The sequence below is a fragment of the Lissotriton vulgaris genome, unplaced genomic scaffold (assembly GCF_964263255.1).
Source record: "Lissotriton vulgaris unplaced genomic scaffold, aLisVul1.2 SCAFFOLD_1245, whole genome shotgun sequence".
In the NCBI taxonomy this organism is placed as follows: Eukaryota; Metazoa; Chordata; class Amphibia; order Caudata; family Salamandridae; genus Lissotriton; species Lissotriton vulgaris.
The window spans coordinates 508,645-527,092 of NW_028254202.1; the positions used below are offsets into that span (position 1 = coordinate 508,645).

Below are 18,448 nucleotides of genomic sequence, written 5' to 3' on the forward strand. Positions count from 1 at the left end.
TCTCAATCTCATCCATGAACAATACGGCCAGGTTTGGGGCAAAAATCGCGCCCATAGAGGTCCCCTTTATTTGCTGGTAAAAGAGACCATTGAAGTTGAAAAAGTTTCTGGTCAGGCAGAGTTCAAGGAGTTGTAAGATGAAAGAAGTTGGTATGGCATGAGGACGTGGGCGTGTGTCTAAGGTTTTTTGAATTACCCTTAGCGCTGCAACCTGGGGGATATTAGTATACAGAGACTCCACGTCAATGGTGCATAGAGTGTCCGTTGTGGGGTCAAACGGATGGTGTTCAATCAGCGAAATCATGGACATGGAGTCTCCGACGTAGCATGGGGTAGAAGGTACAAATTCTTTGATAAAAAATCTACAAAGGCTCCTAGTGGCTCGAGAATCGAGCCACAGGCCGAAACAATGGGGCGGCCTGGTGGTGAGGTGAGATTTTTATGGACCTTCGGGAGCGTGTATATCACCGGTGTCCTAGGGCTTTTGACGTTCAGGTAATTAAATTCTTTTTTCGTCAGAAAACCTTCCGCTATGGCATCAGTGGTGATCCTACGTATTAGTTCCTGAATTTCCATAGTAGGATTAGATGCTAACCTTAGGTAATGTTCCCTATTGTCTAGCTGTCTTTGGATTTCTGCAGTGTAGGAGTCAAGTTCTTGTAGGACGATTCCACCTCCTTTGTCCTTACTTTTAATGACCAAGGAGTTATTCGTTCTAAGCGTGGTTATAGCCTGTTTCTCCTTCAATGTAATATTATAAGGAGTAAATCTTTTTTTGCTTTGGAGGATAGAAAGGTCTTTCAAGACCATTTTCTCAAAGGTAACTATTTCTGGTGGGATCATTCCAGATGCCAAACCCCTAATGCCCCATTAGTGGAACATTTCACCAATGCCAATCATAAGGAAGATGATTTCCGATGGACCAAATTGAAAGTGTTGAGGCTACCAACAAGAGGAGGAAACATGTCCCAACTACTTAATAAAGAAGAATTGAAATGCATAATTTTGCTGGACACAATTCAGAATGGCCTAAATCGGACAGAGGATTGGGCTGGACTTCTTTAAAATTTGTTCTGGATAAGACAGTAATTTCCGAAACCTGAATTTGACTGCAGTTCTGTACTATTAGTAAATGAATTTGTTGTTTTTTCCTAAATTGCCAGGTGTTAACCTATTTTTACACAACTGTGAGAATAATTGAACCCTTTTTTGTAACAATGTACCAATATGTATCCATGTCACTCACTCGTTCACCGGTTTTTCACTGGTTGTTAATGCATGTCTTCTAACTCGACCCCATTCCAATATGGCCGCCGTGGCAACCAGTAGTCCCTTTTCACCCTCACCTGCCTCATAAATCGACTGAAAACTTCAGGCTCCCATCCAACTTCCGGATTCTCGGCGTGGTCGGGTGTATTGGCCATTGAGCCCTCCGACTCCCGGTTCACTGCTAGACCCTGGAGCAACATTGATGCGGTTAATACAAACATAAGGTAAGCCCCCGAGCTCTGGAAAGCATTATTCGGCATTATACACTTTGTGTATTGCCCCTGACACAATCTAAATCTTTCAGCGTGCTTCGTAACTTCAGCCAACGCTGGTACTCGTTTGCACCTGGAGCACCGATCTCCTTCAAACCAAACCAGAGGACCCTACATTTGAATGTCCGAGGTATTCAATTTCTTTGAATAACTCGAAGCCTGAGGTAAATATTGAAACCCGATCTAGGCACTTCACCAGCACAAATGCGTACGCTTGGTTCACTAACCGGCAATCCTAATTCCTGCAGGTAATCATCACCAAACCGGGCTGCGCCCACACCACATTCCTTGATTCCATGCTATGAAACGGATTCCGACAGGTCAGCTCCCTCTTTCACGCTCCCCACTGCGGCATCACAGCTTTTTCAGCCAGCCTCCGTCCACATTAGGCACTGATTCACTACCGGAAACTCCAACAGGCACTAATTATTATTATTTATTATTTTTTCAATTACCTTACATGCAATTTCACAGACCAGCATGTTCACGTTCATTTAATATGCACTCGCCAATAGAGACCCTAAGCTCACCGGAGCCTTCACTAGCAATCCTTTAGGCTAGCATGCTTTCGTCTAAATAATAGCACACTCGGCATTAGGACTTCGACCAAACTGGAACCCACCATCACTTGTGTGTCTGTGCACTCTTCCAAAAATTGTTGACCCTTTAAACAACTATTGGAGATTAAGACTAAATGCGTGCAGTTGCCTCGTGGATACCGTTGTACATAATAATGAGAAGAAGCATGCGAAACTCTGTAATAATGGTCTGACAGACTAATGACGTTGTTTTCACTTGTAAATAAGTTTTATATCTTCGTTTCTGTTTTCTCCCTTTATTCTTATTTTTTACAGGCGCTTCAATAACAAAACAGGCAACTTAAAATCAAGTCCTGATGATGATCCCGGTTCATTAGGAGCCAGGGGATCGAAACGTCGTCGACAGTCTAGGCAATTCTGCAGTATTCCCATTGTGACTATTTTATTGCAGTAATTGTATGTCTAAACTTGCTTCACAATTGATTCAAATGCAAGGGACAGTTGGCTCCCACGTCTTTCTTGCCTGATATTGTTTGTCTTTCTCTATCTCCTGTCTTTTTCTGGAAGTGTTTTTTATCTATTCTCGGATAGGTACAGGCTTGTACCCTATCAAATGTTGAATTTGACCCTCTCCGTGGTCTTCCCTATTCTTGTATATATTGAATAAATATTTCCAGGCCCGGCTGGGTACTGGAACTACCAGATATAGTACTGATTCAAGTCTATATATTCCATTGTATATGTCATTACGTTTATCCTAAGGACCTTTGTTCTCTAGAATAGACCTACTGGTCAGGAGCATTCGTCAGGGCATTTATTGGTATCCCTCTTTATAGAACATTGTGTATAGATCACACCAGGTGAGACAGGGGCTTCCTACCTTCACTGACGTTGTCAGCCAACCTTCAGGAATTCAAGAAGATTGTCAATTTTCATTAATTCCCAGAATCATGCCCTGCTCTCATGATATCAATGTGTAATAAACCCACCCATATTAGCACACTTGCCGAGAAAGTGACACTGCAAACAACATGCATATTAAGTGGTAGAATTTACAAATCCATATATTCTTTTATCGTTTTGAGCTTACTCTATGTAAGGTTCTCAATCCCCTCATGGTCTGGCACTGGGAGGCGGCTTCTGTAGTCACACACTTTGTTAAATGGATAATGTAATTAGTTACTCATTGATTAATTATCCTGTATAACCATAGCCGGACCCAGTGATGGGCTTGATTGCTTGGTCTTGCACAATCATGACCTATCCTGACCTCATCCCACCCTTAGTGTCCGAAAGAGGGGAAAAAGCATCTTCCAATTGTGGATAAGAATACCTTGCGGGGGTGTAGTTTGACCCCCTTTCCTGGCTCATATTGTGCGAAATGCACCAAATTTCGTATGCATCCATACTCTAGTATCCCCGTTACTCATGTCATTAAGGACATGCACACGGTCCTCTACCTAAGTGTCTCCCCCATCGCCAGCTGAACTCGACTGCTCCAAGTAATTTATACTTGTTGTTTTCTGCGCGAAAGGTGGCCGCTATGAATAGGCATGTATAGGCAGGGCAACCATCAGATGCTACTTGGTGCGACCGTCGTAACGTCATAGGTACTCTTCCGCCCGAGCGGGTGGGGCATGGGAAATGTAGTCTTGTGAACCCTATAATGTACAAGGGTGGCCTTTATTCACATCAAACCCGTGCCCCCTACGGAGACCCAGGCCACTGTATTATGCCAGTACATACTAGCTGAATCATTACTCTGCTGAAATTGAACCAAGGCCACACATCCCTTAGGGTTTTTTTTCTCTTGTCTTTTTTTTCCCCCACTCTTTTCAATAGTAGAATTATATTGCCATAGGGAGTTCAAGTTGTCTTATTCCCTGCTGCTTTACTGACCCTTTACTGACTTAGGTTTTGTGTGGTATTTAGGGGGGAGTAGTTGTAAGAAAATGATAGGTCTGTAAATATATTTTGGGTATTTTATATGTTTTTTTTTCTTATTTGCTAGAATGACCAAATCAGATTAGTAGATCAGTTGATAAAGACTGTCCGAAGAATCTGCAGTGAAGTAGATGGGGTTGAAACACTGGCCATAACTGACTCAGTAAAGAAGCTGAAGCGAGCAGTTCATCTTCCAAAGAGTAAAAGTGCAGAGGTAACAATATTTTGTTTGAAAAGCAAATAGTACTCTATTTTGTAAATTCTGCCTAGGCCTCATGCTGGCGTGCAGTATGTAAAATCTGTTCATAAGCCTTGAAAGTTGACTGATAATGATTTGTAGAATAACCACCACTATTATAGGAACTATTTCTGTATTTGCAATTACATTTAGACTAACAAAATGAATATTATTATCCATTCACAAGACTGAAAAACCAACTTCCCTTTCCTCTGCCTGCTGTTACAGGATTTTTATGTTTGTATCAGATAAGTAAACTGAATTAACTTGAAGCAGATTTTGCGAAAGGACACCGCCACATATGTTGCACCTCTGCTCCAATCATTATGTTCACTCCCTATATTCATTCAAAGTCTGCATAGTAGTTCAGGATCTGCCAAGATTAACTCGTATAGTAAAGGAAACGTCCTTCTTCTTGAATCTAAGGATAACTATGGTGCAAATATTTTTGCCTGGATACACTATGCCAACAACCCAAGTGAGTCTGGCAGTATAGGTTATTAAACTGGGCAGTAGGAACTTCCTCACTGATACCCTAGAGTCCCATGTAACTGCCTGGAATATTTGTAATGCTCCCTAGTTCTATAAATCTTGTACTACCGTAAATGAGCAGCTTGACCATATTTTCCTTGTTGCATTTGCAATTCTAGTCCAACTCCAAAAAGCATATCATGTGTGTACCACTATTTAACATTGTTCCTATTTATGTATGCACTCCAGCAATATTGCATCGCCTTCTACACCTGATAAATACGGCTGTTCCTACTTGACAAACGTTCCCATAATGAGGCTGGCCCAGTTGTGTTTATCAGAAATAGAATAGGTATAGTCCACCTAGTGAAATAGTGAGATTGAGCTGCCTAATAATACATGTCATGTTCTGATACTCCCAACCCACCCTATTTAATGGGAATTGGAGATTCTTGCAGGTCACCCTCCATCTGCCATCATTTTTGATTTGACTCTATTATACAGAATGTAGGAAAAATGATTGATGCAGTGTCACAGAGGCAATCACGTTTTTAGGGTCTGCATTACTCATTTGAGGCTTTTATTATCTGATGGGTGCATACTAGAGTGTGATTCATTTTTGGAGTTTCAACCTTTTGAATTAATTTATGATCACACCGTCTGGGCTAAGACAGAATAAATAGCATAACTGCGTTTCATTCCACTGAATGTACTCTGTGAAGCAGTTGAAGGGCTTTCACTATTATTAAAATATCTTACCTTGTATGAAGGCTTATGAGCATATGCACTTTCTTTCAGGCCTTACTGGAGTACATCTTAGATTGAACCCAGAGAGTGTTGTCTGCAGAAAGCTGTTTTGAAGAGGACTCGGGCCATGAATAAGTAGAATTTAGCAATCCTAGTGACTGCTATGCTTCTAATCCTAAAGTAACATTGTTTATATAATTCACTTGCTATTTCTATTCTTAGCTGTACATGGTATAATATCTTAATAGAAGCTGGGAAAAAATAGTTGTCAGACTGCACAATTGTCAGAGATAAACAAGTTGGAAGGCTATTAGCAAAGAAAGGATATCTAGAACATGGACAGGAAAAATGTGCACGCTGTTTTGCCACAACAAATTAAATAAGAGTTTGATCACTATATGCAGCAGTTGGCTTGAAGTCTAGGAGAGCCTGTGGCAGATGACAACTGGTATGAGGACCTGGTTGACGCCAGTGGTCTGGACACCTCACGAGACACTGTCCTCGTCCCTCCTCTCACAGTAGCTACGGAGGAAGGGGCTTCCTTTGCGATGGTGGTCCAGAAGGAGGTCGAGGACCTGGACCTGCGGCTGCAGCAAAGTTAACAATCAGATGCTGGGTTTGATACAACCTATTCACTGTGCAGAGCCATTGTTTCTTTGGTGGTGTTTCAGCAATAGTGGCTGAATATTGGCTTTTCGGGGATGTCTAAGCCCCTCTCATTGGCGTGCCCTGCGGTGGACCCCATCTCTTTTGAGATGAGGTGGATTCAGCATTGGCGAGGTTCAAGGACAGTAGTGCCACTGCTAGTTCGTTGGAGCTCTCTGTGGCTCCACGACACCCGTATTCTGCCTGCTCCCCTTCCGTGGCTACAGCAGGGGCTATCAGCTGTGTTCTTTCAGCCCCAATAGTCACCATAGCCAACAGACTCTGTCCTTTTCATTGCCATGGACGTGGTTCCCACTAGCCTCATTAGGCCGAAAGCCAGCGGTCCACCCATTCCGCCCCCCCCCGTAGCCGCACAGTTAAAGCCTCGACAAGGTAGGAGACGACGATGAGGCCTTTGCGGCCGTGGAAGATAGCTCGCGCGAGGAGCTAGGCCCAACCGTTGTTACGGGGGCCGAGACCAAAACACTCGATAAGGCTCAGGTCGAGGGATCGCCACATGGCCTTACCCGAGATCAAACGCTTGGTTCTACAGCCTCGCCTCAAGGCCCGGCTACGGACATTTCCAACGAGCCATCGGTTGACCGATCGAAATCGAAACCAAAAGCATCGGTGTCTACAAAACCGAAAACACCGGAAACTAAATCGAAACCGAAAGTGCGTATTACTTTGGTCGGATCGAAGGCTTCTGAACCATAGGCACCGGGGAGGTCGCTAAAGGGTGTCGAGCTGAAGGCCGGGGCACCGAAGAAAATGGTCAAGGACCTCGACCCGAAGAAGTCGGCGCCGAAGGCCGTAGACACTAACAAGGGACTCGAAACTCAGAACGTTCTCGATCCTAAACATCGACTCGACAAGGCTAAAGCAGTAAAGACCTAGAGTCCAAGACTAGCAGTGGCTCTAAAGACCCCGTTGAGTCAACACAGCCATCCGCCTCTTTCTCGAAGCAGGTGTTGGACTCGCTGCAACGCATTAAAGAGAAGGCTATTGCTGTCTGGCCGAAGGCCACTACAGCCCCGAAGCCAGTCAGCAAACCTCCGAAGTCGTCGGCACCGATACAGTTCATACTGCCGCCGAAAGTGGTACCTAAGGCGTTCGCCCCTAAGACGGGCGTCGAAGGTGTCCATGGGGCCAAAGCCTACAACTACGGAAGGGGCCACCAAGCATTGGCAGCCTCCGCAGGAAGATGAGTCGAGGCAATTCATCGACGCTGAGACGGGTAGACTTTCCATTTTCAAGCGAAAGATCGCCCCAGAACAGCCTATGGAGTCATATAAGATTCTGCTACGTCACTTCTTCTTTTTGAACCTATACAACCACATGGACAAGACACTGCTCCTATTTCACCCACATTCTCAGATGTGGATGTGGGGGATGGTGACAATGAGGATTACAGTTATCCTGTACACACTGATCCAGAAGATCACACTGAACCCTGGGCAGATGCTGTTGACCCAGGGGATCCACAAACTGGCCTGGACAGTCATGTCTATGCTATTTAAACCTCACCTACAGAAGACATGGCTGCGTTTAATGCACTTATTGAGAGGGCAGCAAAACATCATGATGTCCAGCTCCATGCTGACCCTATTGAAGAGGACTTTTTGTTTGACACCTTCTCAACTTCAGAGAGAACTGTCAAGACTCTACCCATGCTAAAGGGTGTCCTAAAACATGCTGGAGACATCTTTAAGGAGACCACAAGGGCAAGGGTAATAAGCCCCAGAATTGAGAAAAAATACAAACCAGCACCTGTGGACCCTACGTATATCAAGGGACAGTTGCCGTTGGACTATCTGGTTGTTTCCAATGGCCGCAAAAGAGCGAAATCGCAAACAACGGGTGATGCTCCTCCCCCTGACAAGGAATCTAATGTGCTAGAAGCATCAGGGAAAAGGGTGGCAGCTCAAGCGGCAAATGTCTGGCAAATCTCCAACACACAGGCACTCTTAGCCAGATATGACAGGGCTCATTATGATACACTCGAGACCCTGTTACAACACTTGCCAGATGAGTAGAAGGAGGCAGCAGAGATGCTAATACAAGAAGGGAAACTTATATCAAACGCATCTATTAAGTGTGCGCTGGACGCAGCAGACACTGCAGCCAGGGCGATTAATACAAGTGTGATGTTATGAAGACATGCCTGGCTGAGAATCTCCGGCTTCAAGCCCGAGATACAAACCACCATACTTAATCAGCCGGTTAACCCTGATCACTTATTTGGCCCAGAGGTGGACACCACCTTAGAAAAAATTAAGAAGGACACAGAGACTGCAAAGGCAGCAGTTCAGGGGTGGTTCCTTTCGTCGCTCCAACAATAGAGGAGCTTCCAGAGGCCAGCTGTCCCAGCAGACACAATACAGTAAAGGAGGCACGCAGACCACCTACAACAAACACAATAGGGGTGGCTATCGTGGAAACAGCACCAAGGGCAGAGGTCGTGGAAACAACAGCTCCCGATCCTCCGCCACTAACAAACAGTGACGTCTTGTCACTGCCCCCCGACCATACCACACCGGTCGGGGAGACTACAACAGTTCCTGCCGGTCTGGAAATCCATCACTACAGACAGGTGGGTGAGGCAGCTTATCCAGTACGGTTATTGTCTGGAGCTAACATCCACTCCACCCAACATACCCCCAAGACACCGTCCTATGTCCGCAGAGCATTTACAATTATTGCAGCAGGAGGTAGTCAGCATGCTGCAAAAAGGAGCCATAGAGCTCGTGCCTGTGGAACAAAAAGGTACAGGGGTGTACTCGCTGTACTTCTTGATCCCAAAAAAGGACGGGTCCCTCAGACCCATATTGGACCTCAGGCCCCTAAACCAGTACATTCTATCAGAACACTTTCAAATGCTCACATTACAGCAGGTTCTACCGCTACTCAGTCGGGGAGATTTCCTCGCAACACTACATCTGAAGGATGCATATTTCCATATACCGCTACACCCGTCACACAGAAAATATCTCAGATTTACCATGCAGGATCAGCATTATCAGTTCAAGGTCCTCTCTTTCGGAGTGACGACAGCACCCAAGGTGTTTACCAAGTGCTTGGCGACAGTGGCTGCACACCTACGGAGACAGAACGTTCACGTCTACCCTTATCTGGACAACTGGCTTATCCAGGCAAAGTCGGCCCAGCAATGTGCCGCCCACATGTTCACCTTCTTCACAATCTGGGGTTTTCACTGAATTATCCAAAGTCCCACCTTCAGCCCGCCCACATACGGCAGTACTTGGGCGCGACAATAGACACTCTGGCAGCCAAAGCACAGCCAAATTCAGTGAGGATCAACAGCATGCAATTGCTGATACGGAAATTCAAACCACAACACTCGCTTCCAGCACGAGTGTTCATGCAGTTGATGGGCATGATGGCCTCCTGCATCTTCATAGTCCTGCACGCGAGACTACACATGCGTCCGCTTCAGGAGTGCTTAGCACGTCAGTGGAATCAGGCTCGCGGACAATTAAAAGACCTAGTGTTGGTGACCGGTCGCGCATACAACTCTCTGCATTGGTGGAATCCACAAAACCTTTGCAGGGGCCGACCGTTCCAGGAGCCTGTGCCACAGATTATACGGACGCATCTCTCCAGGGATGGGGAGCTCATGTACTCCACTACACAGTGCAGGGACTATGGACAGCACAGCAGAAGAAGATGCACATCAACCTTCTGGAACTGATGGCTATCTTCATGGCAATGAAGGCATTCAAAGTACATTTGTGCAACAAGGTTGTGTTGATCCAGAAGGACAACATGACGGCCATGTACTACATACAGAAGCAGGGAGGTACACACTCTCCACAGTTGTCTCATCTGGCTCAGAGCAGGTGGAAATGGGCCATTCAGAGAAACATCTTCCTCATGGCAGAACACCTCCCAGGCAAGGACAATCAGATGGCGAACCTGCTCAGCAGGCACAGCCACCAGATGCACGAGTGGGAGATACATCCATCAGTACTCCAACCGTACTTCCAGCCGTGGGGTCATCCAGAGATAGACCTCTTTGCCACAAGGGAAAATGCAAAATGCCAAAGCTTTGCCGCCAGGTCCCCACAACCACAGTTGCAGGGAAATGCGATATGGATGAACTGGTCAGGCATATTTGCGTACGCTTTTCCCCCAGCACCACTAATACCGCTAGTGGCACACAAGCTGAAGCAACACTCGATGACTCTCATCCTGGTAGCTCCAACGTGGGCTCGCCAACCATGGTACACCACGTTTCTACAACTCTCTGTGGTACCGCATCAAAGGCTGCACCTCACTCCCAGGCTTTTGACGCAGAGCCATGGCGACATTCAGCATCCAGATCCGCAACAGCTCAACCTGGCGATCTGGCTCCTGAGGTCTTAGAATTTGGCTACCTCAACCTGCCTCCTGACTGTATGGATATCATAAGGGAGGCAAGAAAGCCCACCACTAGAGCATGTTATGTGGCAAAATGGAAGCGGTTTGTAATTTATTGTGCCAGCAACAACATTAATCCGCTAGATGCATCTACTCACAACATCTGTTATCTGTTAAATCTATACAAATGCAATTATCTGTTACATCTATACAAATGCAATCTGGCCTATGCTTCCATTCGTATACATTTATCCGCAATAGCAGCTTATCTCCAAATCAGGGAGCATCTCTCACTTTTCAGAGTGCCTGACATCAAAGCTTTTCTGAAGGGACTCAAACGAGTTATTCCTCACCGACACCCACCAGCACCTGTATGGAACCTGAATGTGGTCCTCACCAGACTGATGGGACCACCTTTTGAGCCTCTACACTCATGCGAGATACAATTCTTGACGTTGAAAGTGGCTTTCCTAATAGCAATCACATCGCTACGACGTGTTAGTGAACTTCAGGCACTAACTATCCAGGAGCCATTCATACAGATTCACTCCAACAGGGTGGGACTACGCACTAACCCTAAGTTTCTGCCTAAAGTGGTTTCACAGTTCCATATGAATCAAACTATAGAACTGCCAGTGTTCTTCCAGAATCCTGATTCAGTGGCAGAGAGAATGCGCCACGCACTAGACGTCAAAAGAGCTCTAATGTACTACATATAGAGGACAAAAGATTTTAGGAAAACAAAACAACTGTTTGTTGCCTTTTCACCACAACACAAAGGCAACCCCATTTCCAAAGCAGGTATAGCCAGGTGGATCGTTAAGTGTATACAGATTTGCTATCAAAAGGCTAAGCGCACATTAACGGTTCCCCCGAGAGCCCACTCCACACGAAATTTGGGGGCCTCCATGGCTTTCCTTGGAAACATTCCTTTAGAGGAAATCTGTAGAGAAGCCACATGGTCTACCATACACACATTTACAAAACACTGCTGCGTAGATGTGCACTCCAAACAGCAGGCAGCTGTAGGGCAGGCTGTTCTAAAAACACTCTTTCAGACTGCTGCAGCTGGCACGGGCGGCTGCCTCTAATAGAGGGACTGCTATATATTCTATGCACAGATATGAATTCAGCAGCCCACATGCCTCGAACCGAATATGCTACTTACCAGTATGCATCTGTTCTTGGCATGTAGGGCTGCTGACATTCATATCGCCCGCCCTCCTCCACCGCCTGTAGCGACTGCAGCACTCAGAATTACTCTTAGCATGGTCATCACTTACTGTATTACACTCCATCTCTGCCACAATGGCTAAAAACAATCTGAGGATGGAGTGGATGCCCATGCGCCCTGTAGTCCAGGGGAGGAGCCACCTATCTCGTGATACTTCGAAGACTCTTCCAGGACAACAATGTGCAATCATCCGGACCCAACACTAGGCGGCGATCTATGCACAGATATAAATGTCAGCAGCCCTACATGCCAAGAACAGATGCATACTGGTAAGTAGCATATTCTCTCCAGGATATTCAGAGTATGATACTGATGTTTCAGCCTCTATCATGGATTTCAGTGAGACTGATTCTGAGGCTGCTGAGTCTGATCACCTCTTGCACCCTGTTGGTAAACATTCACGAATGCGCCAGCTTGGGGTCGGGCTGCAGCTGAAGGGTGTCCGGAGGGTAAGTGTGATGAGCGCATGGCCCGAAAGTGGGCAGGTTCAATACAGGTTGCCCTAACCCGGTCCCATGCTGTGGGAGAGACCAAGAAGTGATCGAATCAGGCCTAGGATTTATGGGTCGCAGAGTAGCAGGTATAGTCCCCGTCTTGAGGGTGATAAGCTTGCCGAACGTCACGTAGACTGCACTCATTGAGCCACGCGAGTCCCTCAGGTGAAATTGCCCCAGATAGTCCAGTTCTGTGTCTTGACTGATCGAGTTCCGCTCCCGTCACTATGTTAAGGCCCCCCACCCCTCCGTTCCCCCTGACTACAACTGCAGCATCTGGGGATTGTAGTACCCAAACTAGTGATTCAGTTAGAACGGGTTTTTGGTGTTCATTCGGGGTGTAAAAAGATGCAAGTGTAAAGTGGAACGGGCCCACTTGTAAGCAGAGGGCTAGGAGACGCCCTTTGATTTCTGCTACTGTGCCCTGCACAGTGACTGGGAAGTGTTTAGAGAAGAGAATGTCTACCCTCCCTTTTTTCTTTGTCCCTGATGACCAAAATTGCTGTGGAAAGCGTTTGGAGTGCATCCTATGTGTATCCCTGGGCAGTAAGTGTGTTTCTTGCAGGAGACATATGTTGCCCTGAGCGTTTTTCAGCAAAGAAAGGACAGCTGCTCTCTTAGTAGGGTTATTGAGGCCCCTATCATTCTGGCTCACCACTTTAATCTCCATGGTGACTGAGGGGAGGGGGGGGATGTTAGAGTCCTATCCTGTATGACTCTTAGAAAGTGATAGGGCCCTGAGGTGTGAGCGAGCAAAGTGGAATGAGATTCATATACCCTTCCATAGCTTACATATGTGACAGAATGTGTAGGAAGGAAGTTCCATGAAACCGAACTCAAACCCCAACCATGAAAAACAAACAAGATACCGTGATGGAGCAGACAGTAGGAGAAGGTCCATAGATATATGGAACATAGAAGCAGGGGAGCCCACCATGGCCCATATGTTATCAGTTGTGTGCGAAATTCCCGCAACCACCCCTGCCTGCACTAAACAGTCCCGCTAAATGGGGAGTTTTCTGGCAGCTTCAGGTAGCGGGCCCTCATTGTGGGCTTCATTGCTGAAGAGGGGGGGAATAACAGCTGATAGTTTCCTTGTGATCGTGTCTGTGTCTGGGCCGTGAGTCTCAGGAGTCGACTGTAGTCCTGCCCTGCGTCGGTTTCCTCCACAAGGAGTCTTGTGTGCGGACCAGTTCGTATCTTTCGCCGAAAGGTCCTGGTTTAGCACCTTGTGGACCTCTGTCAGGGAACTGAACCTTTTTGGTTTTGGCTGAGGCCATGTGGGCGTAGTTTGGGCCTGGCAACCTAGGTACTCTCAGTAGAGGGGGTCTGAGGCAGGGGGAGGGAGGCTCGGCGTGTACCTGTGACACAATCGGGCCTCTACTGAAAGGAGTGTGAAAAGGAAGGCGGGAGAGAGGGCCTAAGCGAGGGTGTTCCCCAATATACATTCTGTCCCAGGTCTGAGTGTCTTGTCCATGGTGCACTGCTTTAGAGTCCCATGGGGGTCAGGTCAGCCCAGGCCCAGTTAACTGTGGTCCCTTTCCATGGTCTCTCAATCAGGAATGTCCCGCAAAAGCTCAGGGGTCTGCCGCAAGAATGAGGGCCAAGAAAGGGGGGGCGCTCCCTCCCTTCCAAGTGGGCACCCCTCAGGCAGCAGATCGGTGAAGGGTAGAGTCAAAACTAGCAGTGTGCCCGGGTCAGACCCAGCCCCAGCTTCCCTCTGATTGGGGGTCCTCTCTCGGTGTAAAGCATCCTCTTCTTTGAGGGCACTGACGTGAAAGATGGGTGAGAGAAGGAAGGGCCCCCGCCACATGTATCTGAGTGCTGGAGGTTGCTTAGTTGATCTCTCTGGAGGCCACCCTCCTTGAGAGAACGAAGCTGTTGGGCCCAGGGCTCACAGGCCTATGTACTGGACCGCCTCGCGGCCCGCTGTGTGGTAGGCCTTGCCGCAGGACGCAGTCAATCTCCTGTGGTCACGAATCCTGCGCCTTCTCTCCCGAAGGGTCTGTTTTGAATGTGGCTTCTCACCAATAAGCCACACCCAAACACTGCACTCCCACCTGGAAGGCAAATATATCATTACACCTTTGAATAATATACAGTTTTAAGAATGTCTTACCACCCCTGGCACAACAAGACTGCAACACAAAATAAACAGCACCTTTGGAAAAGGAGTTTTATTTAACAAAATGCAAAGACTATCACTTTTAGAATAAGGCTTGGGGTTTATTACATAATACTGTCTAAACAAAGCCTGTCTCGGATACCAAATGCATTAGATTCAAATATATGTAGCAAACCTATAATCTACAGGCATGAATCAATATCTGAGCAAACTATAATACTGATTAATAAACGAGCAATAACTGATATAAGATAAGATACACTGGACGTTCTGCAAGAGATCAGAAAGCTATATACGCAGAGTAGTGGATCACTCTGGATGTGCACCTCCCACACCAAAAAGAAAATACCTCAAACGATCACAGCCACTGGCTCACATCACAATGGCAATAATCACAAAACTAAATACATCACCTGATGCATACACTGCCCACTTCTGGCCGGGGGAAGTCTTCACACAGCCGGGGATCAGAGCTCAGCAATCAGGGTTCAATCCGAGATACACGTCTGCCCTTACTCGGAATCCTAACTCCCAAAACTTCCACTTCCAACTTCCATCAGACCAGTGGAGGCTCCCCCTTTTAATACAAGTGGAAACATTGGTCGAAGCTTCTAGCAAGCCTCGCCTCCTTTTCCCATCAGATTCCGTACCACTCCGTGCCGGGGACACAGCATTGGTTGATCAGGCCTTTGCTATGACTTCAAGAAGGAGCCATTACATTCCTCTGATAAGAACCGGTTTCTACTAGCACACAGAGTGCAAAAAACAAGCGAAAGCAAAACATCACTTCTCACCTAGAAAGGCTCAGAAGATGGAGTCGCTTAAGCATAGGCCACTAATGCAAGATGGCATAAGATTATGCCAAAGCCAATAGGCAGCCCTGCCATTAAGCAAGATAAAGTCAGAAAACAGAATGGTCAAAGCCAATAGTAAGAACTCATAATTCTCACCACTGACACATTCCTACACAGCTGCACACCTTCAAATACACATCCCACATGCTCTGCTCTTGGCAAGACTGTTCCACTCAGTAACAGCTCCCACTGAAAGACAGCAAGATTACAGAACAGAAGAGAAGCAGGCAAATGCAGGACCATCCTACATTAAGGCCAGGGTAAAATAACACGCTAAAATCAATCAAAATGGTGATAGTCGGAGGTCATCACAGTGTGCCAGACTACAAAAGTGGCTCTTTCACTACATTTCACCCCATGACCTTCGACTATCATCATCATCATAGCTTTATTTCGATATAAAAATATCTTAAAAGAATTTTACAAATTATGTAAAAAAGCACATTTTATAGAGGATACACATAAAAGTTAGATTGGGAAATCTTTAAATATATCTCTCAAAGGATGCAGTTTACTGTACAAAACAATGTAGTGGCTATTCATAATTCTAGACAATTAGTCAACTCCATACCACACCCTGGGAGATTCATTCATCATTATCATTTAGTCAATAAATAACATTTTGATGCAAGATAAAAAGATAAGAAACCCACAGGGGGAAGTTAAAAATGAATTAAAATATCTCAGCTTTAATGCAAAAAAAATGTAAGAGAAGAAAAAATCTTCAGTCCAGGCCTTTTCATCTTATCGCCCAAGCCCAGCTTAGGAATTTGGCCACACTGCTGGCAAAAGTTGTATTGGCATCAGCTTGCAAGATTCTAAGCGCTTCGCAGTGATTCCTAGTTCCAAGTTGCCAGCATATGGGTTTCAGCCACTTAGTTCTTGGTTTGATGTAGGCTGGGCATGCGAACAAAAGATGTGGGACACTTTCAACTACTCCTTCACAATGTGGGCAATTTGGGAGAGTTTGATGGCGAGGCTTTCATTTATTTGTGTGTTCGCGCACGGGAAGCGTGCCTAGTCTAAACTGAATAAAAAGGGCCCTATCCCTGGATTTCTGGATAAAGTCTAGATAGGGCTCCAAGCGGGACACGTGCTTGTGCTGACGAAACTCATCAATGGTCTGCTTGAGCAAGGGGGGGTTCTAGTTTCCTGATTATCAACCCATGCCCAGTAGGCTCCCTTAATCTCTGCCTTGGTCATCGGGGTCTCTGACTCCCACGCCCCTTTGAGTCCCAATGCTAAAAGAAACTTTTTACGTCGAGCTGGAGTTTCATCCGAAGGATGCTCCAGTTCGACAACTTTAGTGAGCCGTCTCAGGGGAATTAGGGACAAGAGGGTGCCACGCGCTTCTCTTGTGCTGGATTTGACTGCGTGCACGCGCTCTTTTTTGTTTGTTTCCTCCAGCAGGTTTCTTGAGCTGTGTTAGCGTGCTTTCGGTTTCGTTTCTTCATTTCAGAGCGCGATCGCTTTCGTTTATTGCTTTCTGAGCGTAAAATTCTATGCTTTATTGAAGTACTTATTTAATTATGTAGACATTTTTATATAGCACAGACTTTGCGCGAATGCGTCAAAAGGCATTTTTATATAGCGCGGACTTTACTTGAAGTTTATTTATAACACAGATACAGACTTAGAAAACACTCGATTAATGCTACTTACGTTTTACTTGCTCGGATTTGCATCCTTCCAGAAACAGCAGGAGCAGCGCCAAGGACACGACGCCTCTGCAGTACCCTAGCGCCCACTCCTTTCTCATGTTTACTAAGCGTGCTGCGGCTGCAGGCTCACACTGTAGGCGCTGAATGCCGCCGCTGTCTGGGATGAAATATTAACGGGTTTTTACAGCACAGTTCCTGGGGGAGTATTTACGAAGGTGCGAGAATAATTACTGCCTGTGGACAGGCTTCCTAACCTGCCAGGCTAAACCCGGCGGAGGAGCCCCCTCTAGTGGAACCTTCGAGCTGTGCAGGTGAAGCGGCTCCTGCGTTTGATTGGTGAAGGAGGTGACTGCGGTTGACTGACGCACTTCACTTAATTCAGAGACATGCTGCGGATCTGAAGAGGCGTTGTCAACATCTATATGAAATAGAAGGGGGTTCCCCAAGACTAACAAATGATGTAGGCAGGAACGAGAGGGGAGATTTCAAGAGCAAATAGAAAAAATCACCCTGCCAGGAATGATGAGTGGTGGTCCCAGGTGGGATCCAGTTTTGATTAGGGGGGAGGAATATCAGGTGAGTACCTAGGACCAAAGGGACGAATGGACCACAATGAAGATCATTTATAGAAAATATATATTTTTTATTTTGTTTGATTTAGTGCATTTAGTCATATTAGCAAGGTATTCAAAGATTATACATATAAAAATTCATAAAGTCATCAGTGCTATTGATCATTTTTAGAGATAAGTTCATAAAGATAAACAAGAGGAAAATATAAACAAGGTATACAGTGTTCCACTCCGGGGGATAAAACAGGGGGCTCAACAGGCACTCTAGTCTAAAAATGTATTCATGCTCTAACACACTCAGTCACTTCATACAGATAATTAACATAAGGCCTGCAACAAAAAGGAGTTGGAATTATGGTTGCATGGACGTGGGTACACTTTGGGAGAGGCAAGGAGATGGAATATTATTGCTTTTCCTACGGCGTTTTCCATCAGAAACCACCCCATTTACAAACAGTGAGAAATCCCTGACTGACGCCTCTATTAACAGGGATTTTATCTGTTTTCTGTTCCTGTGTTACTCACCTGATTCGGGCATAATTATCCTCATGCATGCGGACCAAAAGACTGAAAATTGGCTGGGGAAACCCCATCCCCTGTAAGACCGACCATAGGCGGTCTCGAGGGACCGGTTCAAAGGCAGCCTTCAGGTCGATAAAAGAGAGATAAAGACTGCCCTTGCCAATGGTCAACACTTTCCAGTGCAAAAGGGCCAGCCTAAAGGCCTGATCAACCGTACTTGTGCCTGCCCTAAACCCTGCCTGGAATTGCAACAGGATATTGTTCTCCCCGGCCCAGGAGAGAAATCTCTCCAGTGGCACCCTGCCAACCACCTTTTGACCAGCATCTATAAGGCTGATAGGGCGATAGTTGGCAGGATCCCCCTGGGACCCCTCTTATAGATGGGAATTACTTCCGCCCCCTTCCATGAGTCTGGGACGGGGGCCCCTGCCAGAAGAGTGTTAATAAAAAGTACGAAATATGTGGTCCATTTTCCAGGATT

At 46.2% G+C, this 18,448-nt stretch overlaps 1 protein-coding gene across 1 annotated transcript in view; it reads left to right on the plus strand.

The window, feature by feature from the left end:
• The window catches only part of LOC147659644 (phosphatidylinositol 4-phosphate 3-kinase C2 domain-containing subunit alpha-like), a gene marked incomplete at its 3' end in the record, with an annotated part of 452,383 nt that overhangs the window by 259,849 nt on the left and 174,086 nt on the right, over window positions 1-18,448 (plus strand). The window contains exon 9 of the mRNA XM_086951581.1: window positions 4,092-4,238. Within this exon, the coding sequence (XP_086807707.1) occupies window positions 4,092-4,238 (147 nt within the window). The remainder of the gene's footprint in view (window positions 1-4,091; window positions 4,239-18,448) is intronic.